Here is a 25417-nt window from a genome sequence, read left to right as displayed (position 1 = left end):
CCCCCCGGAAAGACCCACTTTGTTGTTCTATCTGGGTGTCTGCTTCTCAATTCCTTCAGTGCCACCTGGGTGGGGGGTCTGTATGACTGAACTGTATTTGGGACACCTCAAAGATGAAGTGGTGAGGAAAACCCCTCAATTGGCTGAGTATACTCTAAATAGATACTGAAAAATTCTCATTTGCTTATGTTTTCTATATATATGCACGTTTTCCTCTTCTGAATGAACTGTAAATTTGAGAAAGGTGCTAAGTTTTGTAACCCCAAAAATATACATTTATCGCATGTCTGAGTTTAACCATGTGAGGAAAAAAACCACAGCCATTACGTAATTATTAATCTTGTAATGTGATTGCAATGTAGCACAAGAAATAAGGTATTTTGAGGTCAAGTAGGTTTGTGTCCCAGCTCTCTCACTTTTTGTGTGGCTTTGAACAAGTTTTTAAATCTTTCTAAAATTTCACTTTCCTCATTTATGAACAGAGGAAAATAATAGTACCTAACAAATAAGGTTGTGGTGAACATTAAGATACAATGCATACACGGTTCTTAACAGAAAGCCAGCCTGCGGGAAGCATCTAATCGGTATCTACTATTATGTTAATGTTGTTGTCATGATGGCTATAAATTCACACATATATACTAGTTCCATATTAAGTAATAGGATGATTCTATAAATCCCTAAATACATACACAAAAATGATACAGAGAAGATGATGCTTAAGATAACTGAAATGAGGTGTTAAGATTTGATCAGGATACTTTATGATATGTATATGCCTCTTGCAATAAGAGTCAGTGGGCAGCTAATGGGATAAGTCTTTGATGCCTGGAAGCTTTGTTTTCCTGTTCTAAAAGAGGCAGAAAACTTTGATTATATTATTTTTAGAGCTCTGTACTTGTTTTGGAAGGATAAGCAAATAGAAACAGGTCAAATATTTTGCAAGACAGGTATTTGTCTTTTAAAAGCCTATGGGTAACTTATAGCAGCAGGTATTCCAATATTCATTCACATGTCTCCTGTGTGCCATTTGATTTACAGTCTCCTGATTGCTATCTTATGGTGAATTGTTCTGTTTATAGCTTCAAAATTGCTATCTGGGTGACAGTCTTCTGTTTCTAATCTTAAGATGGTTGTCTAGTGGCTTTGCTCCCCATGGCTTATCATGCAGCTTGATAACACTGTGGAGGGAAATACAATTAGCTAACCATGCACCTGCTCAGTTTACAGTTTTATGAGCCCAACTTGTAGTATGTTATACATTATGGGGTTTGTGATTGATCTTGAGAATAGAGATTTTTGTATGAAGTTATATAAAGATGTGTAAGTATATCTTTAAATATTTTACATCTCTATTCTGTATGTATGTCTGTATACTACATATACATCTCTATATATTCTGTATATATATGTAAGGCTGTGTATATGCGTCTCCTCATAGGGACTTTTTAAATTAAACAATTGTGAATGCAGGATCTTAAGAGTATAAAGCAGTAGAAGTAACTAGAGTCAGAATTTTGACATTCATTTTAGCCTTGTTAGAAGATCTTACATTCCTCTTTATATATGTCACAGCTTCTCCATGATTTTTTCATCTCATCACCATTTTAAATGAAGCTTTGACATTGGATCAGAATCAGATTCTAATACTATGAGTATTTTAGAAGTTTCCAGTGACCACTTAGCCTATAATAAACTCTAGAAAATTTCCCAACTTATATAAAGTTTCACCTCTATTAACACCAATATATGTAATAACATTGCTAGAGATAAGTGTAGCTATCTGCAATATTCTCTGATATATGTGGGGGACAAAGTGGTGCCTTACCAAGCAGATTTATAACACCCTGGGCAAGGCACACCATCAGTAAGCTCTCCACATAGTGGTTAATTGTTTCAATTATTTTACTTTTGATTATGTTGCACTTATCTTTCTTGAATGAAAGAAACCTCATCCTCCATTATAGATAAGTTGCTCCCAGATAGTTTGAGGATGTGGAGTAAAGTTTTTAGTTGCATCAGAAAAACAATTTTCAAGGGAATAATAGACTATTGACAGTCTTGACCTGTGTCAGTATGTCAACTTTACATGTGTGCTCATCAGAACGTGGTTACTCTTTAGCAAAGGAAGAAAGAAAAGTGGTAACTAATTAAAGAAAGATATTTAAGTCTGAAGATGCAGGTTTGAGAGTGAGTACCATCACTTACTAATAGTTGTATGATTCTGGTTTAGGCTTGTTATTTCAGTTTTCTTTTCCTTATATGGGTGACCAGGACTATTCCAATGATACTTACCTCAAAGGGTGTAGTGATCCAAATGAACCAACGTATGAAGAATGAATTTATAAAACACTATGTAATTAGTAGGTAGTATAGCTGCTATAAATTAGCATGGTGCCACTGGAAGTTTCAATTGTACCTTAAAGCATTAGAAATGCAAGTTGTTTCTCCTCCTTTTTCAGTTTATCAGTTGTTTGAAATGCATCATGCCCTGACATATCTCACCCTGAACACTATGAAATGACAATGATTTCGGATGAAAGGGCCAAAACATATAAGGGGGTGTATATGTGCTGGGCCATGCAAATAGCAGGAGGTGTTATTAACAAGATCCTTAAAGTACCACAATTGGACAGGTTTGAGAGAACTCACTCCAATATATTATGTTGAAAATACATTTTTTGTCTACTGACACAGTCAACATTCCATACAGTCAAATAATTATAGTGGTTTGAAAGAATAATACAATCTCTAATCAGAAGTTATTGAAATTTTGAAATTCTTATACTTTGGAGGCATGGAGTAATAAATAATGTTTAAGATTAAAAGTTATATGAGAAGATGTTGAGAGAGGATCTTGCTCATGTCACCAATGTCTCTGAAATCACTCTCACACTGTTAAGTGGGCTTGTTATAAGTCACTAGTCAGTTGATTATTTACTATTTTCCCCCCCACTGCTATAGTAGTAACATCCGATGATATTCTTTATAACCAAGGGCTTGCCAGGATACATTTCATAAACTGCAATGGGGGAAGAAAGAAAAAAGTATATAAAAATATTAATGTTATTTGGATGCAACCTACAAAATATTTTATAATTTTTTATATTCTCGGAGAAACCAACCAACCAGAGTTAATTAAGCATAGTCTGCACAGATGAGTAAATCTGTACACATCAATGGGCATATGCAGTGGATGGTAGAAACATATGGAACATATCATAACCCAAACACCAAAGAGTTCTGAGGAATGATTAATGAGATGCATAAATATGGACAAAATAAGCCCATTTTTATATCTTCAGATTATTAAACCTGGAATAAATCTTCTTCTCTGCCATTGGTTTATAACAAATTTCTGACACAAAAGAGAACATTTGTTTCATATTTTATTGAATTTCATTTATATTAAATTAAAAATATATTTCTGACAGATTCATGTAACAAAAAGGCAGAACAGTTTTCAAATTGTTCAGCTGGGATGATCAGTATGGAATGAGGCAAAGCAGTTCGCATTCTATAATTGCCTTGTACAGGTACAATTCTTTCCCAAGAGCCAAAAGAGGATCCTTGAGAACTAACTGAAAGGCCTAATTACATAAGTTTAAAATACTGTTTCTCCCTCATTCTCAAATAACAACAGGAATAAGGGAAAGGAAGGAGAATGGGTAGAAGATTGGTGAAGAAAAAAGAATAAGAGAAAGTATACTAAAAATATACCTAACATTAAAAAAGTTAGTATGTGTTAGGTGCATAATCCTTCATCAACAACATAGAAAAAAATCAAAATAACATTACACCACACACAATTGGCATATCCTATTGTGTAAGCGAGTGCAGAGGTTGAACACATCACAATAGTGCTGAACACAGAATCACAAGTAATGTCAAAATGATAGCTTCCAACCAAAAAAGAAACAGTCACAAGCCAATTACTTATATACAAATCAACCCTAAAGACAATTATGTTCCAAATAAAGATGTCCACAAAAGATAATCAAAGCAACATTATACTTATTTACAAATGCAACTAGCCATGTCTTTAACAAGCTATAAAAATACTATTCACATTTTCAAACATACAGTAGTATTTTTTTGTTTGTTTCAAAAAGGCAGCTAACTTTGAATGCATGGATTTAAATTAAACATTGATGGCTTACCAGCAAGGTATTTTTGCACCCCAGTCCTTTGAAGATACTTCACAAGAGAGAGGGCTTGCTTTCTGCTTACAAGTTAAGAAAATAAGGAAATGAACACAAATGTGTATACCTTAAGCCTCTGCCTTTTCAGTAAAGTGAGTCCCTCTCTCACACAAACTGATGTCAATAAATTACTTTGATGCATGTATGAGATGAGTGTTTGAGAGTAGATTTAAGATGACTTTTCCTGTGCTATGAATTGTCTTGCACGTTGATCTCATTTTCATTTGATCTTGTTGTAATGGTGCTCAAGAAAGAGATGAACTAGTCATACCATGTGAAAATGCAGTTTCAACATGCAGCCACGCAATTCCTGGTGCCCTCAACATGAGAAATAGACACAACAGCCAGGGAGACATGCATTCAAAGTTAGCTGCCCTCACACAGCTGCTCCGTTTAATAATCGACCCATTTAACAGCAGTACCAGTTTATGCTACATATTTCAAAGTACCTTACTTTAAAAGAACAGCTTACATATCTACATTTAGAAAATAACTTTCATAGTTGATAACTGGAGTAATCCCAAAAAAGGTTCTTGGAGTGCTATGGTTGTAGTCCCCTCACTCCCCCCTCCCAGCCCCTGAGAGATCCAGAAATATACAGGAGAATGACTCTCACATTAAGGGAAAAGGACAACCCCCCTATTAACTGAAAAATATGGAAATGACACTTGAAAACCAGGTTCATGTCAATATCTAGGAGGTATGATTTTGCTTTTCTTCACAAAGGCTATAGGCCTGGGGGAAACATCTATACATTAGGGATAAAAATAGCACTAAAGGCAAAGTGCTTTGGACAAGTTAGACTATTGCCTACAGGTATGAATCTTTGTTTTCCTATATTTGTGTATTTGCACAAATATAACCACTTCTCATGATAGAGGGAAAGCTCACTAGAGCATGAAAAGAAAAATGTAAAGAACAAAAGTAGATAAAGGATAACATTCTGTTAGACAACATAGATTTTCATTAACATGAACTGCGCTCATTATGTGTTTGTTAGACGGATGAATGAGCCAAAAAAGAATTGCAGGTGGTTCTCAAAGCTGAATAGCCTTTACCTTTATGATAATAAAATTCCTCATGGGGGGGGGGGAAACAGCAGCTACAAAATGTTTGCGATCAAGAATAAAATAAGATGAATAAAGTAAATAAGTTAATTTGCTGGCAAAAATAACTTATATGTACAGCTTTTATGTAAAGATTAAAGTTCTACCAAGGGTATGTGCACGTATGTGAATTTCAAGATTCCTCATAGGACTATCTTATCTTAAATTCCTATAGGGAAGGACACAGAATCAATCGATCATGGGAAACCATAATTTTAATAGCTTAAATATTCTCTATGCAGTAGTTTGAAAATTCATTTAAATAGTGTCCAAATTGCTAGAATCCCTTATGAAAAAATCGGGTATTCGAGGGCAAAGATGAAGTCAGTGTTTCACAACGCGGAGTGTGGCAGCTCAGAGATCCACTATGACTTAAGAAAGGGACAGGACAGCATCAGGTGGCCTATGTTGGATCAGGATAGTAGAAAGGGAAGAGAACAGTGCCAGTTGTGTCAATGGGCTAAAAAGGGAAAGATTCTATTTTCCTCTCAAGGTCAGAGAGAAATACATTTTTCTGTGATGCCTAACGAGATAATTACTTACTTGCAAAGCTGACTGTCAAAGAGTATTTTCCAGAAGAAGCATGTGAATACCCCCATGAAATTGGGGCTTAGAGTCATTTTAGCTCGTGACTACAGAAGCATTTTCTTCTGCCCAAAATACCACCTCGCCAGGAATTAGATGAGGCAGGAGCCTGCAAAAGTGACAGATCCTACATTTTTGGACCTCTACAAAATCAGTGAGACTTGAACCAAATATCTGAAATTTCTATTACTTTAGACTTTTAATGAAAAGAAAAAAGCAGCTCACACTGCTAAAAAAAATTTTTTGCCCATATAAACACAACAGGCCCTGGCCGGACAGCTTCTTGTTTCCAACTGCAGAGATAACTCTTCTTGCAAAGGCATCTCTGGGATCGGAAAAACTATTAATTCTACCCAGAAGTATAAAAGCTGGCCTCATTGTAGTATCAGTAGTATTAAGCGGGTCTCCACTGATAATGATCTTTTACAATTACACTTGATCTACGTCTGTATATTTGTTTTAAACAAATGGCAACCAGGGGATACCAATCTGCATTTATATGTTTAGATAGGGCAGGGCTGTCCTTCAAACTGATATACACCAAAGTTCTTGTACACAGAGAGGCACAGCAGGATCCTCTGCCCACAGTATGTACAGTAGAAGTTCATTTATCTGGCTTTTTAAACAACTAAAAGCTGATACACCTGGATTTCTCATTTGCCCTATAACAATCATCATTCTAATAACTAAAGTCCAAAAGAATGGCAATGCAGTAGTTTGAAATGCTTGGTTCAGCATTTATTTATCAGAAAAGTTGTGATTCTTTGTTGTCATTTTTGGAGGCAAGAGGGCATAGTGAGAAAGGAAAGGACATATCACAAATTAAATGTATTTTGCTTGTTTGCTAAATCATTCATCTTCTTTTGTCTCTGAATAAGGTAATAGAACATTTACATTTTCTTTACTTCATCTTGAAGACCCCTTACTTAGCCATATGTAACATGTTTGCCTGTTAAATTCTGCAAGGTGGTGTTTATTTAAAAAAAAATAATTTTTTTTACATTTAAAAAGTGACAAAGGAATAACAGAGTGAGAAAAAATTGTTCATTGTAATGCTTTAAAGCAATTTTTTAACAAGTGGAACCATATATGTCTACTTTCAGCTAAACCCAACAAACAACAATTTTAAATGGCAAACTTATTTTTTCACTAGGCAAAATCCATTCTACATTTTTATGTCCTGCATTTAACTTTGTTATACTTGTGGTTAGTTTTCTAGTTTATTTAATAATAATAAAATCATTTAACATCTGATAACCTAACTAAATCTACATCTTATAGCATTATCATGGTTCTGTCCAGTTATATACATGCTTTCATGATCACCTTTTCTATTACCTTATGAACTACATATACTAAATTATTAACAATTACAAATGGATGAATAACTCCAGTTTTGAAATAAATGTTAGATAGCTCTAGAAAAACTTGTATTTACATCCTTCCCTGTCAGGCTTAAACAATTTTAATTTCCTTTTCATGTCTGACACTTCAAGAAGCACATTAATAGTACTTCCAACTTCATCTAGCAGCAGAGCCTCATAGTTCTTTTCTCTCGATTTTTCCTTAGCATTGTAAATATGCACAATCTTCATGGCATGTCTTTCCTTTAGAAGGTATTAGTTTACATACTATAACACTTAGAAGAACACTATGTCTTCTCTTAAATTAGATATTCAGCCCTTCTTCCTAATCTACAAAAAAAAACCACTTGATTTTAGTTTGTGCGTTTTAATAGAAATTTGAGTTTTGCATTGTTTTTCATGCTATTTTAAGAACGTTATCAGAGGAAGGATTCTCATCCTAAGCTGTGCTACTAATACTATGCAGAAAACCAGGAGCTGCTTGGTAGTCTAACACCTTTTGTGGTGCAGATGATTCATGATTCTGGATCTACCCTAGTTCAGAGGCCGTCTTTTCTCACCTGTTTAGGTACCACTTTCTTTCGGCAATCATTTAGCTGCAAAGTTTTGCCTTTCCTGAAAATAAGATTGCCCAAAATAGGTATACTTTACAAAGTTGGGTGATATAAAAAATATAGTCATTGTAATTTTAATACTAATTTTCCTCAAATTTATATAATTGATTCTGCATATTTCAATTGCTACAACTGGCCTATGGAATCTGATATCCCCCAAAGCACTTTGAAGACTTTAAGTGACATTTTAAAATTTTACCCTACTGGGCTAAATAGGTTTTTCTCTGAAATGAATGAAACTTTTTTCCTCCCTCTTCCACACTCTGAAATATGTTTTTCCAGGGGGACAAAAATAAAACAAAAAACCCTCAACTGAAGTCAATAACATACTGCAGAAATCATTCAAAAGGAATATAAAATGGTGCTATTGCAGAATTTGGGTCATTTTGGATTATGCCTGCATCCATCTCTAGGTATTACCTGACATGTAGAAGTCTTGTGTTCTTAGGAGGAAAGAGACTACATTCACTAAATATATTTTTGTTACCTTAACAGTTAAAAGTTAACTATTTTCTTCCTTCTCCAAAGTAAGTTATTCTGCTTTTTATATCCCAGTAGAAGCCATATGCACATTGTAAGTCAGAAAAAAAAAAATCAAGTTATAGTATCCAAAAAGGAGGCTATGATGACTTGCTGCAGATTTATTTAGAAAGGGAGGCTTATATTCAATTTTGTATAAGAACTGATATGAAATCCCTTTTCTTAGAGACTTCTCTGAATGGATAGGAGAGCTCTGAGCTATTAGGTTGTGGCTCCTGAATTACTCTTGTGTCTTTAACCCTGAAAAGTTTGAGGATGAACTTCACTAGAAGGGATCTCACAAACCCCTCCCCTGCTCTACCATACTTTTCCAGCTTGCCTCAGTTTTTACAGCTTAGTAGAAAACCAATTTCAATGTCTTCAACATTCTTGGCCAAGGACCACCATCTGCTTTTGGTTTAATGGCAAAGTTAGAATCTATATAGGCTAATTAGCCAGTGATGTAACATTCTTCTAGGCCAGCTTATGTTTGAATAATAATATTGAAACTATCGTATTTGTCCACTTCAACAATTTGAAGGATGTTTAACTTATTTCCCAAATGAGTTCAAAGGAGATACTTTACTGAACAACTGATTATATGACAGCCATTCCCAAAAGAGACCATGCAATCTGATTCTTTGAACTCACAGAAAAATTAAAATGTCATTCTAATTAAATCTCCTAGATGATACAATTTTGAAGTTGGGGATGATCTTCCATTTATCTGGGTGTTTTCCATAAAACATGGTGCTTTTAGTAGATAGTTGGATAAATGAGTTTTGGATGGATGGATGGATGGATGGATTTACTTGTTCAGAATAGGAAGAAACACAAATTTCTTCTGATTTTTTTTTTCTCTAAACCCTCTGCTTTAATAGCTATTTTTACTCTAATTAATTAATCTTACACTATTGACTCTAATTTGGTCCCGAGATTTTAACATTAGAAAGAAATATTTTTTAAAAATCTAAATGACTTGGGGTAGAATTTTCAGAAAAGGGGGATTTATATCTAAGTTTCCTAATTATTGATGTGAGGCCCCATTTACCTGGAGACTCATTCCTGTCATTTGTTCCCATCCTTCATCTCATCAGGTATTCTTTCAAAATGATACATAATAAATATGGTTTTAGTACTAGATGTAGTATATGAAGAAAATGAATTCTATAAAGTATCAAAAGATTCGTGTGTTGGATAATAAAATAATTGCATGAGAAGATTTTTCACATTTATTTACAACTTTTGACCCAAGGACCTATCCATAAGCCTTGAATGTTTGTGTTTTTCTTTTTATTATGCCAATTTATGTGCAAAGAGTTTCCTTCTTCTTCATATAGAGTTTCATACTAGAAATTCCATGGAATTCAAGCCAATCCTTACTTGCATTCCTTCTTATGAAGTATACGAACTGAACAAATTTCCTTGCGTAGCAAAGGTGATGCCATATGGGGATAATGTGCTGGCCTCTCATCACAGTCCCTGGATACCGTTGCAAGCTTCCTAATTTGCTTGGTTTGGCATTTCCACAGTCTTTATCTTAGCTCTTTTTTAAAAAATGTACTTAAATTAGTTAATTTGCTGGTTGCTTCCATATTGCTTGATTCAAAATCCAAAACGGAGTTCAGAAAAAGAACAAATAAAATTACAGCTTAAGTGCAAACTACATTTCTGAGTTTTTGCCAAGTAGACATACCCAATCCAGTGTGTTTCTTCCAGTTCAATAGATTCCCTCATTGGACCACCCCTGAAAGTATCAGTAGTTTTCTTGAACTACACAAAACTGTCTCTTAGATTCCGTTCTATACTTCAGACAATCAACTGCTTATCAAGTACTGTCATTTATGGAGAAAAAAATGTTGAAAAATATGAAGGATGAGGGTGAAGATAATTTGATAGCATGAAAAATGAAAGGTAAAATAAAAAAATATTAGCCTCCCTTTCTTATTTTAAAAATTGTATACTTAAAATAGTGGCCATTTTACCATATTAAAATATTTCTTGCTTAATTCTGTGAAGAAGCTTTGACGTAAACATCTTTGCAATTAGAAATTAAAGCCAAAAATAGGGAAGCAACTATATAAAAGAATTGGTCATAGAAAACAAAATGGAAAAAAAAGCCTTCAAAACATAATTACTAGTTATATCTTTGATGAAGATTTTTAAATTATAAGCTGGGTTGGCCATTCTTACTTGCTAGGACAGAAACTGTTGGAGAAATAAACTGGTTTCTCAATCTCCGACATTATCATATGTTATAGAAAATGTTATTTTTTTGTTCTAATGAAAACTTTATTATGATTTCCAGGGATGCTCAGTATGTACACATCAGTTCCCACAGGTAGGAACAGATAACATGGGTGTTTCAACCATCTGCTTAAAAAAAAAAAAAAAAAAAANAAAAGAAGTGACAGCCAGTTTGATAGTAGGCGGTATTGCCTTACATTTTCTGGTCCTTCTCTAGCTGTTTCATTCTCCTGACCAACCCATGCAGAGAAATGAAGAAACACTGTGGTTCCTCCTATCTTTCTCTTTCAGTCTTTCCCTCTAGTGTTCAAGATAGATAAGCACATAACTATCATTGCATCTCTATATCTTCCACTGGGAAGTGTCAAAACTACTGGCCTTGGAGTAGAAGGAAGACCACCAGAGAAAGAGAGGGGGGTGGGGAAACTGGAGCATGTGTGTGTCTCCACCTAAAAATAACAACTGAGCTTACACCACAGTATTCCGGTGTCTGTAAGGTGGAGGTGGCAGCACAGTGCCTGGCTTCAGGGAGAACTCAGAGAGGTATTCAGGATTCTCTGCCACAATAGGCCGGATCCGCCCATTCTGTTTATAAAAATATTTTGTGCTGTACTCCTGCAGGTAGTCTGGGTGCTGGAGGGTGCTCCGAGGTGGCAGGCTGTGGTTCCAGTAGTCAGGGTTGTCAAATGCTTTCTTGGCCTTCTCTGGCACAGACAGTACATTGTTCTTCAGGTACTCAGCTTTTCCCAAGGCGTTGGCAAAGGTGTTGAGGTATAGTGGCTCATTCACATACTCGTCCTCGGCCTTGGGTGGACCATTGGATGCGTTGTGATATTCAGGATTATCCAATGCTGGAAGGTCTCCGTTTTTTCTCCGAGAAACAAAAGGGTTCTCCTCCACTGGATTCAGGTATTCTAAAGGAATAAAAAAAATCGGCTAATCTCAACTTTCTGGAAAATATTAATCAGGCCAAAGTTATGCATAATTGTTAGCTTCTTTGTCTAGAACAACAACAACAACAAAAAAAACAGACTTGTTTTCTGGATTACTCAAAACAATTATTTGTGGATTACTATTGCCATATGAAAAAAGTGGACCAAAAATGTTTATAGCAAAGCAAGAAGCCAATGAGATCAGAATCAGAATTTCTATCTCCAAAATTTTTCTTTCCGTCTAATTGCATATGGGGCCAATTGTGTAAATGTTTTTGTTTTCTAAAATGTATTTATATTAGGAATCAGACTACTTCTCAAAATTAAATAATCTTTAGATATTCAGACAACTTAATTTCTGTAAAGGATATTGAAAAACTAAAGAGTCTATAGCTTTTTTCCATGCCAAGATGAATAGATGGAGTGAAGAAATCACGTTTTTTAGTATCTAGTTTTGGTATGATCGTCTATACTGGTAACAAGGATTTGATTGGAGATGCTTCTGAAAAAGGTTTTACACATGGGAAAGAAAGCATCAAAGGGAAAAAAAAATCAACTAAAGAAGCAAACCTAACAGGTATCTAACATGCCTCTAGTTGACTTGCTTGACATTACATATACTTCTACTTAATAATAAAATATAATTATAATATTTCCATTGAACAGTCATAATCATAAAATAGCAAACTATTAGCTTAAATCATATAAAACAGCCATTTTGCACATTGAAACCAGTCAATTAGCCCCTTTTTTATAGGATCAATCTATAAATCCATCTAGTACAGGTATTGGTCTAAAAGATGCTAATAATTATTGCTATTCTCCTGAAGTTTAATTCTACCTCTATGTCTCTAATATAGACTGCAGATAGACACACACACACATATATTGTAGGTCCTCTATTAGTCCTCTCTTACTATATACACAAAACCCTAAGTTATATCTATTTTGGATTCGAGGCATTCAGAAGGGACAATTCTTTGTTGAGAGGCCATTCTGAAACAAACTTTATATCTCTTAGTCTTATCCCAACAAGCAGAGAGAAAAATCCTATTAGGCCAGGGTTATTTTTCTCCAAATATATGTATACAGAAGAGGTAAGTATTTAGCATCAATTATTAAAGTTAAAGGGCAACAACAAATATCCCACTATCATACATAGGCCTTTAAAATATACTATCATTTCATCTTAAAAATTATGTGAAAAAGAAAGTGAAAGATTTATTTTTCCAGCTTTGTAGACAGAAAAATGAGATTAAATGATGTATGCAGGATACAATTAGTGTTGGGATAGAATTCGGGTCTTCTTATTCCTCTTGCATAATCTTCCTATTCTACTGCACTGTTTTTTATTATTGCTCCTGCAAGCGTTCGATGAACTTTATGCTTTATAACAAGTTTTAATTTGACAAATGTATAAAAACACTTGTAAGGAATGCAAATTTGATCTTTTTTACCAGGTTCCTAAAACTTCTTAATTGAAAGTATAGAAATGTCTATACTAAAATTCTGTACTCTCTGAGCAGTAGGTTAGACTATAGCAAACTTTTTATAGAAATGGAGCTTAGTGTTCAGAGATAAAATCTGGGAATACTCTGTCTGGGAATACAGTGTGGCTAGACAGACTGACTTGCTTTTCTCTTAGCCTTATATTACCTTTATGCAATGCAATCTACTTATATATTATCCTGATGCAAACTTATATAGCTGTCCAATAACTTTACAGTTGAGGTGCAAATCTTCCCAGAAAAGATTCTTCTTTGGGGGGAATCGGCCAAATCTTCACAAAACCTACATTTGTGTCATTACTAGGCTACAATGAATATCCAAACTTTTCATCACATTTTTATATATATAAAAGTTTTATATACGTGAAAGTTTTATCTAGACAGATGTATTTTAATAGGTTATTTACAATTAGAGATCTCTAAATTTTACTTTAAAGGAGAGAACATAACCATATAGAAAAGGGTGTAACAGGCTCTTCTCAGTCTTAAAATATAGTTCACTGTTGACACTAAAGACTGAGAGACATGATCATTACTCTTTAATATTCATCTATCTTCTCTGTTGTGATGCTGTTAGCACAGAAGAAAAAGGGCTTTTTTGCTGCAAAATTGAAGCATTATTTGAGTGCTTAACATTTCAACTACTAACTTTACAAAATTATTGTTGTACTTTGTAAAACCACAAACTATTATTTTCAAATCTTGACGGTATGCTTATAAGTATATATAGGGTCAAAACTTTAATTTTTGAAAAAGTCATATAAAAGCATCATACTTTCCTATAATAAACTAGATTGGTTAAATGACATCATTTAAATGAGTCAAAGAAATCTTTTGTTAGTGCCATCAAAGCATCAGACACTTTTGCCAACCATACCAGTCTTTATGATCTCCACAATTACGTCCAATAAAGCTATGGTCCTGACCTTTTGTGTTATGCTACTTCATTCAAATATTTCAACAAAATATGTTTAGAATAGTGCTTCTCATACTGATTGCTGTATAGATAGTCTGGGGGTCTTGTTAAAATCCAGATTCCTATTCAGATGAGACCTGCCTGAGATTCTGATTTATATAAATAATAATAATGTAGATGCTGCTGATCACAGACCATACTACAAGTAGCAGTAGCCTAGGCCTTTACTGGGTCACAAATGTTGCAATGTACAGCTGTCTGGCAATTTCCATTCTAATACTTTATCTTGATAGAAGTGAACTTTGAATGGCAATCATTTCCAAATATTTTGAAAATTTGGAATATCTGAATATTCATAATAAATCATTAGAAAATAATTTTGAAATACACATTTTAGTTTTATTAACCAACTGAAACATAAGCTAATAAAAAGCATTTAATGCCCTTCTCGCACAAGTGCCTAAATTTAATATAAAATTAAAGGTACGAACCTTGTTTGGCTTTGTCTCGCATAGGAGTCATGTAACCTTCCTCATCCAGCTCTCCTCGTGGGCTCCGTTCTGGGGCAAACACGGTGGGGTCAGCACTGTACCTCTGAGTGCTACTGTCCTCTTGGACATGGGGTGTCACTGGCTTGCGTAGGGTGCCATTACAGCAGGAGTCATCAAAAATCTCAGCTGTAGCACCCTGTGCAACAGGAGCTTCTGGAATTGTGCTAGTCGGGGCTCTGTAGGGCACAGACACTCCTTGTTCTGCAGCAAAGCCTCCATCTCGGTATACAAACTGGTTCTGTTAATAAGAGAAACACATTTGGAGAGGTGATGTTAGAAATAGTTGAAAAATGAATGCTAATAACCAAAAGGATATCAAAGCTAGTCTTTCAGAGAATAGTCATAGCATTTATTGTTTTTTTTTTTTTTTCCCTCCTAGTGGCTAATGAATTTGAGTCACAAACTAGAAACTCCTAAAATTTCTACTCCTCTTAAAAGATAAATCATCAGAAAATAATTTTGAAATGCCCATTTTAGTTTTATTAACCAACTGAAACATAATCTAATAAAAAGTATTTGATGCCCTTTTCCCACAAGTTCCTATGTTTAATAGAAAATTCAAAGTGAATTTTTATGATAAATGGCAGTTGATTAATTGTAGATAGTTGTCATTAAGAATAGAAGTACTTGGGTATATTTTGAATGAGCCTATGTCTTTATTGACTTCTAAAATTCTGTGGTTATTATGAATTTGACGCTTTAGCGCCTAAATAGCAGATCATCACTATAATTCTGACTTTTTAGTACATGACCTATAATCAGGGAAGTAACATCCACATCCAGAAGCGTAATTTATATGCCAGGTTAAATCCTTCAGATAAAAATTGAAAGCTACTGTTGATGCATGACATCTCAATTTTGGATTATCAACTGAGATAAAAACACAACTGAGATAAAAAGGCAGCTACACAATGTACAGCAAATTCTTAACTCACTGTTGGCAAAGGCAAAATGAGGAAATTATGCAGAGACAAGAGAGAGGAAACATGGTAAGCAAAGACCAAAATTCCTAAAAGATGAAGGTTGATTGTGAAATACTTACTCCTGACATGGGGGTGTAGGCAGGAGGAGGGCTGTGTCCAATTTCACTCTAATAGGAAAGAAAAATGGAATGATGGATATAATAGGCAATATGAATGAAAAAATTAAAAAAAGAAACGAAAAAGAAAATGAATCGTATGAACCGAAGGGGAAAAGTGCACAACAGTGAAGCTTCCTAAGCAGTAAAATTGTATGCATTCTGACTATCAGCAAGTTAACTTATAGGTTTTGAGGAAAATAAATGTTTTAACTCAATCCCTGAAAAGGAAAGTTATACAGAAAAAGTAAAACTTTTCAATGGATTAAAAAAGTGAATAATAAACATTCTTCTGACTAACCCTAGAGTAAAGGAAAAAGTAGTAAATAAGCTATAGCTGTAAATGGAAAATGGTTCCTTTCTTTACATGTTAAAAGCCTGAACCAGCCATATACTCTGGTATTATTCTTTCTCTTATAAGAAATGTATTTGGAAGGAGATGGGAGGAGATTTCAATTTGCCTGGAATAATTTTTGCTATCAAGCCACATTTATTTTTCACCACTTCAGCAAAGGATAAACCCCTTAGCTTCTCCTTATGAAAGGTATATGCGATTTCATCTTCCGTGTTACATGTTTTCTTTTTTTAAGAAACAGCAGGACATTTGGAAAATCAATTCCTTTCCTGGAAACATGCTTTAGAGTCCCCTTATACATTTATAATGAGTCAAAATCAGATTTCGGTTAAACAGCAAAAATACATCTATATTTCTATAGCTTAATGCTCCATCCTATGGGGCTAACTGAAAGAGAATATAAAAATATGATAAAATATGAAGGACAGTGTTCCTTAGGGTAAGGTAAAGGTGTTGTATGAGACTAATTCTATTTCTTAATAAAAAATACATTAAACAGATTTCTTGAGAACCTACTGTCTATGTGCGAGGCACTTTTCTAGGCACAGGGATAAAAAATAACACAGACCCAAACTGCTTGATTTTATGAAGCTTATATTCTCTACATTCCAGCTTTGAGTAAACAGAGATGACCAAAACCTGTAAGACACCTTACATCTTTTATATGAAACAGATAAATATTATTCCAGGTCAATGTTCATATAATTTAGATTTACAAAGCATTCTAAGAATACGGTTCCATGGAGATTAAGTGTTTAATGTAAATCAGTAACAACTGGATAGTATAATCTCCCTTAACTTAGTCTGCTGGACTAACCAAGGGACAAGTTCTGAATCCCTATAGTGAGGTTATATCCTAGTTTTCTCCATAACTATGGTGGCATTAATATACATATTTTCTTCTTTAGTAACATAATTAATAACACATCAAAAGATTATGGCATGGAAAGTTAGAGATATATGTAATATACAATACATAGGAGGTGCTGCTGTGCACCAGACAGACTGTTTAATGACCTGGGCTCCAGTTCTAATGATAAGTGGTATGAATTTGGTGAATCATGAAACATCTCAGACCTCCATTTTCACTGTTTGTCTCTCTATTTTATTCTTAATAAATATAAAGTAAGATAATGTATGTAAATGAACTTTGTAAACTCTGCACTATTATAAAAATGTGTAAATATATAACATTTAAACATTTATATCTGCTAAATTGAATTTTTAAAGCAATCAAGATGCCAAAACTACTCATCAAAGAGGCATTTTAAAATGCTTACCTGTTCTCTAATCATTTTAAATACAGGCATATTTTATTATATTTTAGAAATACATGAAATCTATATTTTAGAAGTACATTTGTTCATAAAACTTGAGAAATTTATAGTCCAGTGATGTGCAAAGTAGAGTGATAGTACAGGAAACATGAACTGCCTGGTGGAACTTCACCAAATTACAAATACTGGCCTTACCCTCATCATTAAACACCAATTATTTAGCAAGTATTTAACAAATATTTACTAAATCTCTGCAGTGAAAGCACAGGTGCTGTGGTAGGTGCCAGAGATGCCACAATACACTAAGAAAGACATGACCACTGTCCTTTTAGAATTTACAGTATCAAATATAATCTGCGATTGTTGAAAGTAAAGGCAAGAATGAAACAAGGAAATTTATTTCAATTCTATGATTATATATTAGAATGCAAGGTATTCCAAAATATTCATAATTACTAGTGCTCCTTTGACATTTGACCCTGCAGAAGTTGCTGTACTGGGTAATGTTTAACTAGAATTACAGCTGAGAAATGAGTATTGATTGCACATTTTGCATTTTACAGAACTTGAGACATAATCAAAGAAACAACCTGCAAGTCATTCTTCATCAGGGAACAGTTTATTATCTATATTCATTATCTGGGCTAGAATGCCTTCCATTGTAAAGGCAATGGATTAAAATAACTGGACCTCTTGTGGTTAGTGTGTTTCAAGACACAAAGCAAGGCCATGCCCTATTAGAATGCATCCACTGTCCCAGCTTTGACAAGTCTTTCAGTCAGCAACCTGCCAACTCTAACTGGACAAACTGCCAAATCGCATCACAGTAATAGGAGCATCTTCATGAATTTTCCTGTTTTCAGCATTAAAATGAAAAAAATGCTAAGCAAAACCCCTTTAGCATTCATTGTTTTTAGGGTTACTGGCTGCTTTTTATGTTTCTGTTTCCATTTTTTCAGTTTGCTTTTTTATCTGTTTTCCATGATAAAAAGCACCTCATTCATTTCCCCGTGGAAGGGCAATGCAGCTCCAAGGGAACATCTGTGAGGCCAATTAGCTGGGCTGGAAATGTGATATAATTGTTGTTTAAATATATTTAAATTACATGTTAATCACGATGTCATAATTTATAAGCTTTGAAAATAACTTTTTGTACTTCAGAGCCAAGCCAGATTTTACTTGTTTTTGCTGTTTTTAGTTTGTAACAAGCTCTTCTCATTTCTCTCTCCCTCAATTCCCCACACTTGAAGAGCTGAACTTTTAATATTGGAAAGAATGACAGCTGCAAGTAAATTGGTTGAGTAAAAATTAAGATCCTCACAGCAGTCAAAATGAGCTGGAATGACCTTAAAGTTCTAAGCAGAACAAAGCAATGCTCTCAGTAAAATCTTTTGTTTTTTCATTGTGCTACTTTCTGCTGTCCATCAAAGTCCAGCTTTACAGATCTTTAGGAAGCAGCACTGGGTGCATCTGTTCAATTAGCTGGTGAGGCGATTTACTGTCAGCAAGGCAGAGATAGGAGGAGGTAGGTTATGAACTGGCAGGTGATACTGAGTTTGTTCCTGGTGGGGGCGGTTTGTAAGGGTGATGGATGGAATGAGTTTAATTCTGTGGCCATGTAACTAGGACATTGTATGATTAACTTGGACTTAAATGCCAGAGATTATAGAGAAGGCAAGTATCAGCAAACAAATCAAATACAGTATTAAATTCATTCTCAAATATACCATGTCCTAAAATTTACTTTTTAGTTGAATGATAAATATTAGAACCTTTGTCTCATATGTACAGTATTTCTTATATTTGTATTGTTTAATACTGTTCCTGTGAAATTTTAATTGTTAAATAGATGGACTGTATTTTGTGATATTTAAAAAATTATTATACAAATCTACTTTCAGAGGAAACAAAAATACAGACCTAATGCCTAATTTCTATCTAATTTTTAATCTTTAAGTATTACTTTCAATATTAGCTAAAAGATTACAATTTCAAGGGTCAAGAAATACTCCAAATTCCTTTTTCTTAAAATAAAATGTCTCTAAGATGTTGCTAATCCATTAGCACTAATTTATTATCTAGACATTTCCACATAGTAACTATTAAAGATTCTCAACCTTTTATCTTCCCTGATATATCTGCTTAACACTCTGATGGAAATTTCCATACTTTCACAGGGCACATAGCAGCATACAGAAAATGTTTATTGCATTATGTTATAATTATTGCATTATAAATTATAATTCCCGATGCATGGTTGTAACTCTGCATCTTTCTCAACGGAGTTCAACGTACCAGTGTTTTGAGACATTCAGATTTAGAACCTTCATTTTTTCACAGGGCAATCAGAAGGAAACAAACAAAATGTGTCCATATGTGTCAAAGCTGATAATGGCTGGGAGAAGCTTACTGAGAGTTCAGCAGCTGGCTGAATTTTATACATACTACACATAATGTCTTTTGTCTGTTTATGTATACATATATTTATTTACTCATTTTTCTATATGGTTTGATTTTGTGGGACTCTACTTTTTGAAGAAACTTTCTTATTCTGCGTGCACACACATACACACACACACCAATAATGATCCTATGATCGAATTGAAGACATATTGATGTGGGCTTTCATTCTTTTATTATTATTTTAAGAGAGAGTCTTGCTCTGTCACTCAAGCTGGAGTGCATTGCTGCAATCTAGGCTCAGTGCAACCTCTGCCTCCCGGGTTCAAGGAATTCTCTGCCTCAGCCTCCCCAGTAGCTAGGATTACAGGCACCAGCCACCACACCCACCTAATTTTTGTATTTTTAGTAGAGACAGGGTTTTACCATCTTGGCCATGATGGTCTTGAACTCCTTACATTGGCCTCCCAAAGTTCTGGGTTTACAGATGTGAGCCAGGCCCAGCCGGCTCTCATTCTTTATCCAGTTATTGACCTTTCATCTTTCTTATATGCCTCATGTACTCAAATTAAAAATTTAACCAATGGTCTATAAGTAGTATCTGTAAATATGAACAAGAGTCAATACAGAATTTACAAAGCATATGGAAGTGGTGTATTTTATAAAAATACTTTGCTTAAGTCTGTCTTCAAAGTGTATTTTCTTGTCCATTCTGTTTCACAGATGAATAGATGATGAGTCTTAGGGAAATCAAGAAATAGAGGAATATGTATATGTATGTATTATATACACTATACCATGAACAATTTTAGGTGTTATTTATTCTTATAAACTTGCAAGGTAAATAGTGTTATTAAAAATTATAACTCCCATTTATAGACAAAAAATGGAGGAGCAGAGAAAGGATATGCCATGTGCACACATCCATAGTTGGCCACAAAGCCCATCACTCTATCATACTACACATAGGTTTTCACTTTGGCATTTCTATTCTTTCTCATTTTTGCCCTCTCTCTTCCCTTGTGTTATGCCTCAACTATTCTCTCAAATTCTTACGGTTTCTTTTTCTAGTTTTAGTAGAAATAACTTAATGCTTTAAGGAGGCATCTGAAACTTATTATCTTCGGTATAAAATGCTGATAATTTGTTATATTACTGTTCCTCCCCACTTATTTTCACTTAAATTAGTTACAAGGACTTAAAATGGAAGAAGAAAACTTTTTGAATATTAAGAGTTAATAGCATATGTGTGTGTGTGTGCATGCATGCGTATTTTTCCATTTCCTAAAAATCCTTTTTGTTGATCTAAAATCATATTGTGTATACATACATTTACCTACCTTGCCAAGAGCAAAGCTAGCCCTGTAGCAGGAGGAGATAGTTTTAAATAACTGGAGAGCACAAAGATTTTTCATGACAGCACTCTTGCTTATGGATTTATTGTTCCTAGTACAGGCTTAGTCAATACATTCTTCTTCCCGCTTGACTGAGGGTAAGTAAGCTATTGTATCCCCAGGCAGCAATTCCTATACCCTTTCCAAATATCAGTAGAACAAGAGGATATTTCCTTTTAAAATATTCATGGCTAGATGAGTCAATAAAATGAAGCTGAAAATTCTCACAGGTTTCTGCTTTAAGTTGCTGCTTTGAGCAGTATTTGATGGAATCAAATAATGTTATTAGCACACTCAAAAAAGAAAGACATAAAAAATATAATTTTACACTAATGCCAACATTTCTTAGCTTCATTCAAGATAAGCAACAAGAATTGTGTTACCTTTCTTGACATTAGTAATCACACAGAATTGATCTCTTTACCCTGGTGCAAGTTCTAAATTTTTGTGCTTGGTTGGTTCCAGCCACTTTCTCTTTTTTTGGCATGTTTACATTCATTTTCATTAGCATGTTGTAATAATTGAATCTTTTCCTAATTATCACTTAGCAACTAGCTAATGCATATAGCTGGAAATCTAAAGAGGAGAACTTCTAGGAGTTTCTCAAAGACTTCTCTAATTCTTTTCAGTTAGAGAGGGTAGGCCATTTTTCTTATTTTCTTTTTTTATTGTATGCTTAAGAATATCTAGTTCTAATGCAATGTCTTTAAGAATAGAAATGAAATCATCAAGCTTTTGCTATGTGTAAATTCTGGAGTGCCTGATTCTTCAAATGAATCGTGATGTTGTCTCCGCTTGTGTGCTTTTTATCCCAACATCATAAAGACTATCTGATGAGGATTTCTCAGGATGAGAACAATGCACTGGGACAGGCAACTTTTGAAAACAAAAACCCCACAGAGCTAGAACAAATGGTCTCATGAAATCCTTCTACCTCCAGGATTGTATTCTTGAATGTTTTTTCCTAAGTCACATGATTTTAATCAAATTCTTTAGTTTCTTGGTCCTTTATTTAACTCTAAAAATAAGAATAGGGGTATAAGGGCAGGTAATGGGAAAGATCACTTACAACTATCAAAGGATTTACATGTAAAATGAATTTTGTGCCTTAAGTCCACACAATTAGTTATTAAATATTGTAAAATGTGATTAGCATTAAAGCAAAGTAACAAAGTTTTCTCTCATAAATCTTTTCAAATTCAATAACTTTTTAAAAAATGGAGTGTCAATTATACAAAGTATCACTTAGACTATATGCCATATATATAAGATTGCATGTTTTTATGAGGCTGAACCACATTTGGATGATGATTCGTAAAAACATAATTTTGAAATAAAGTTTTAGAATTTAAAATTTTTATTTTACAGATAGAGACTCTGACACTCTGAGAGGTTAAGCTAATGTTCTAAGGAAACAAAAATAGTGATGGTACTAGACACAAGATTTCCTGAGTTCCCATCAAACGTACAATTGTTATACTTTAAAGCCTCAAATTAACATTTAATAAATAATAAGTATCTTTTAGAGATTGCATTTTTTTTCTGAAACATTTATTTTTTTAAATATAGCGGAAAGCATTTGCCTTAACCCAAACACATTTGTTCTAAGCTGAAATACATATGAATATACCCTTAAAGTAAACTTAATGGCACTTTAATTTTGAGACAAACAGATATTAACTTTTCTTATTGACTAAAGTTAATTAGACAAAAGGGATATCCTTATATTATTAAATACTCTAGATAAAAGCAGTCCATAAACATATTAATTAGAGGTAGTATTTATTAAAATGATACTTTACAAAACAGGTTGCCCTTCAGAGAAATGTTAAACACGCTACCTACAAAAGCCGGTAATTAAAAATTGATATATACATGCATGCTTATTGTCAGCTGATATACTTTTACCTTCATAATATTTATATTTGTCACTTTATATACTTTTACCTTCACAGGATTTATCTCCAGATCTGTCTATACAATAAAATAATATATAGGGATTATTAAAATAATTTTAAAAAATAAGTAACCTGTAAGGCAGGTTTCAACTAAGAATGAGAAAAAAGACTATAAACACTTTTAATTTGAACGCTATCACTTTAGAATTTCAAATGTAATGTCTTTGCCTAGATGTAATATGTTTCTTTTTGTACTATCAGTAGAGGCTTAAATCTCAATTTTAGGCTCTGTGTGTGTGGATACATATATTAGACATATATGTGCATACACATGTATATGAATTCATATACATGCTAAGAACATTAATAGCTTAAAGATAAAAAAGGTTATTTAACCCACACAATCACACACGTTGTTTTCTGCTGGCTGTTAGCTCATTTGTGGACTAGCTTTTGTTTTGTTTTTCCTATTTTTCACATGCAGATATTGTTTATCAATAAATAAATAATGTTCACTAAACACCAAGTATAAGAGTTCTACTAAGAAGTATTTGTTACTCTATTTAGAGTTATTGTATTTACTGGGGAATAAAAAGGCAACAGTGAAATATTCAGTCTTCTCTTTAGTAATAATCCAAGCTTAGAATGCTTTATTATATATTCAAATTTCAATATTAGTATACAGAGCAATCTATGTATGAGAATGTAAAAAATATGAAGAGCATGGTTTGTGTATTGGGGAATGGAGAACAAATAATATAGAAAAATCTAATTGCAAATTTTATAAACCGTATTTTGGCGTGTTGATTTTATTCAGTATTTTAAATAATGGTTGTTGGCAAGAAGCAAGCAATTTAACATAATACAGATAAAGCCCTTCAGTGTTCATATCACTTCAGTGTGGACCAGGTTGAAAATATCTTCAGTTATGCTAGTTTATGCAAACTGTTTACCAGATAAAAAGTGAATTTGTAACAATGGTTTATTCATCCAACTACTGCTTTGTAAGCTACCAGGTGGCACAGCTGTTGCTGTAAGTTTCTAGCAGTCCACCTGGAATTAGGACAGCTGGTTCCTGTGAGCTGATCTGAATAATGTACTGTGAATACTCCGGTACAGCTACTGACAGAGCAAACAGCACATGACTGTCCCATCAGCCCAGAGCAAACACTAGTTACATTTCACAGAAACAGGCTGGTATTTACAACTGATCTAGGCCAAAAAGAATATCAGATTGAAGGCAACACCCCAAGAGAAACTAGCTCTCTCCGAGACCGACTTGTTGACCGTAGTCTAAGCAGCTTTCACCATTATTGAAAAGCCCCCAAATCTGATTTTGCTGCATATAAAAAGGAAGAGGAAAATATACAATGCATTCCTGCATCGATTTGTGAACGATTTTGATATTTTCTAACATAATAAAAAGACCAATACTTCTTAGTTTCCCATTTACACGGTTGCTGCCAAAATCTGATCTCAATGTTTCCCTACTAAGGTTGATTTTGCAATTTCACGCCCATGATTCTTTACTCCCAACAGATTCCTGGGCCCATTTATTTCTGCCCTGGTTCTGTGGAAAATAGGACTATATTGTCCTCCCATTCCAGGTGTACAATTCTTGATCAGTTACTCACACTCCAAAAACATATTCAATTATCTCTACTTCTATCTTCTGCCCAGGAATGTGGCTTTAGCTAGGCCAGAGGCATCTATTTCGTCTGATGAATTCATTCATAAAATCTTCTCAAATTGGTGTTAATGGATTATGATGGAATTATTTCAGGTAACACTGAATTACTGAATACCATGTCATACTCATATAACTAAGAACTGCCCCACTAATCTCCATTGATACATTTCATAGTATTTCAAACATCACATTTCTTAAAGTGAAATGGCCATCTTCTCTCCCTGACTTGTCTTGCCTGGCTTGGTGAATAATATCAATAACTTATCCAGCTGTACAAGTTAAATGTCTTAGTGTTATCTTTGATGTCTCTTCTATCCCACTCCTTATATCTAAGTATCCATATACCCTTTCAAACATCTTAATACCCCCAGAATCCAACCATTCTCTCCATCCTAATGGCCATTATTTCTGTTGTGGTTAAAGTGCCAAAAAATTTATCACCCCAACTGGGATACTTGGAGAGTAAAAGAAAGTCATACTAATAATTATGCTAGGATATCAGAAGTAAACTAGGACACACTAAGGAAAACAGGCATTCATGAAAATCTTAGTTATGGTACCATTTCTTGACTAGAGTCCTGTAACAACCTTTCAGCTGCTCTCCTTGATACTATTCTTTCCCTTCACTCCAATCCAATATTCATACTTCATCTCTCTGCTTAAAAAACTGCTGCCGGGTGCGGTGGCTCAAGCCTGTAATCCCAGCACTTTGGGAGGCCGAGGCGGGTGGATCACGAGGTCAAGAGATCGAGACCATCCTGGTCAACATGGTGAAACCCCG

General features: G+C 34.1%; 1 protein-coding gene across 4 annotated transcripts in view; it reads right to left on the bottom strand.

Moving 5' to 3' along the window:
* Window positions 1–3372: 3372 nt before the first annotated feature.
* ERBB4 (erb-b2 receptor tyrosine kinase 4) overlaps window positions 3373–25417 on the bottom strand; it is a 1210589-nt gene continuing 1188544 nt past the window's right edge. For 2 of the 4 annotated variants that reach the window (XM_017535013.2, XM_017535010.2), the window contains exons 26-28: window positions 15587–15634; window positions 14485–14782; window positions 3373–11551 (exon numbers count right to left, since the gene is read on the bottom strand). In XM_017535013.2, coding sequence (XP_017390502.1) covers window positions 11106–11551; window positions 14485–14782; window positions 15587–15634 — 792 coding nt within the window. In that variant the 3' untranslated portion in view covers window positions 3373–11105. The remainder of the gene's footprint in view (window positions 11552–14484; window positions 14783–15586; window positions 15635–25417) is intronic. The other 2 variants (XM_017535015.2, XM_017535014.2) reach the window with 1 other exon arrangement.

This window comes from Cebus imitator, unplaced genomic scaffold (assembly GCF_001604975.1).
Source record: "Cebus imitator isolate Cc_AM_T3 unplaced genomic scaffold, Cebus_imitator-1.0 Scaffold89, whole genome shotgun sequence".
Taxonomy (NCBI): Eukaryota; Metazoa; Chordata; class Mammalia; order Primates; family Cebidae; genus Cebus; species Cebus imitator.
This window is presented reverse-complemented; position numbering and strand designations above follow the sequence as displayed.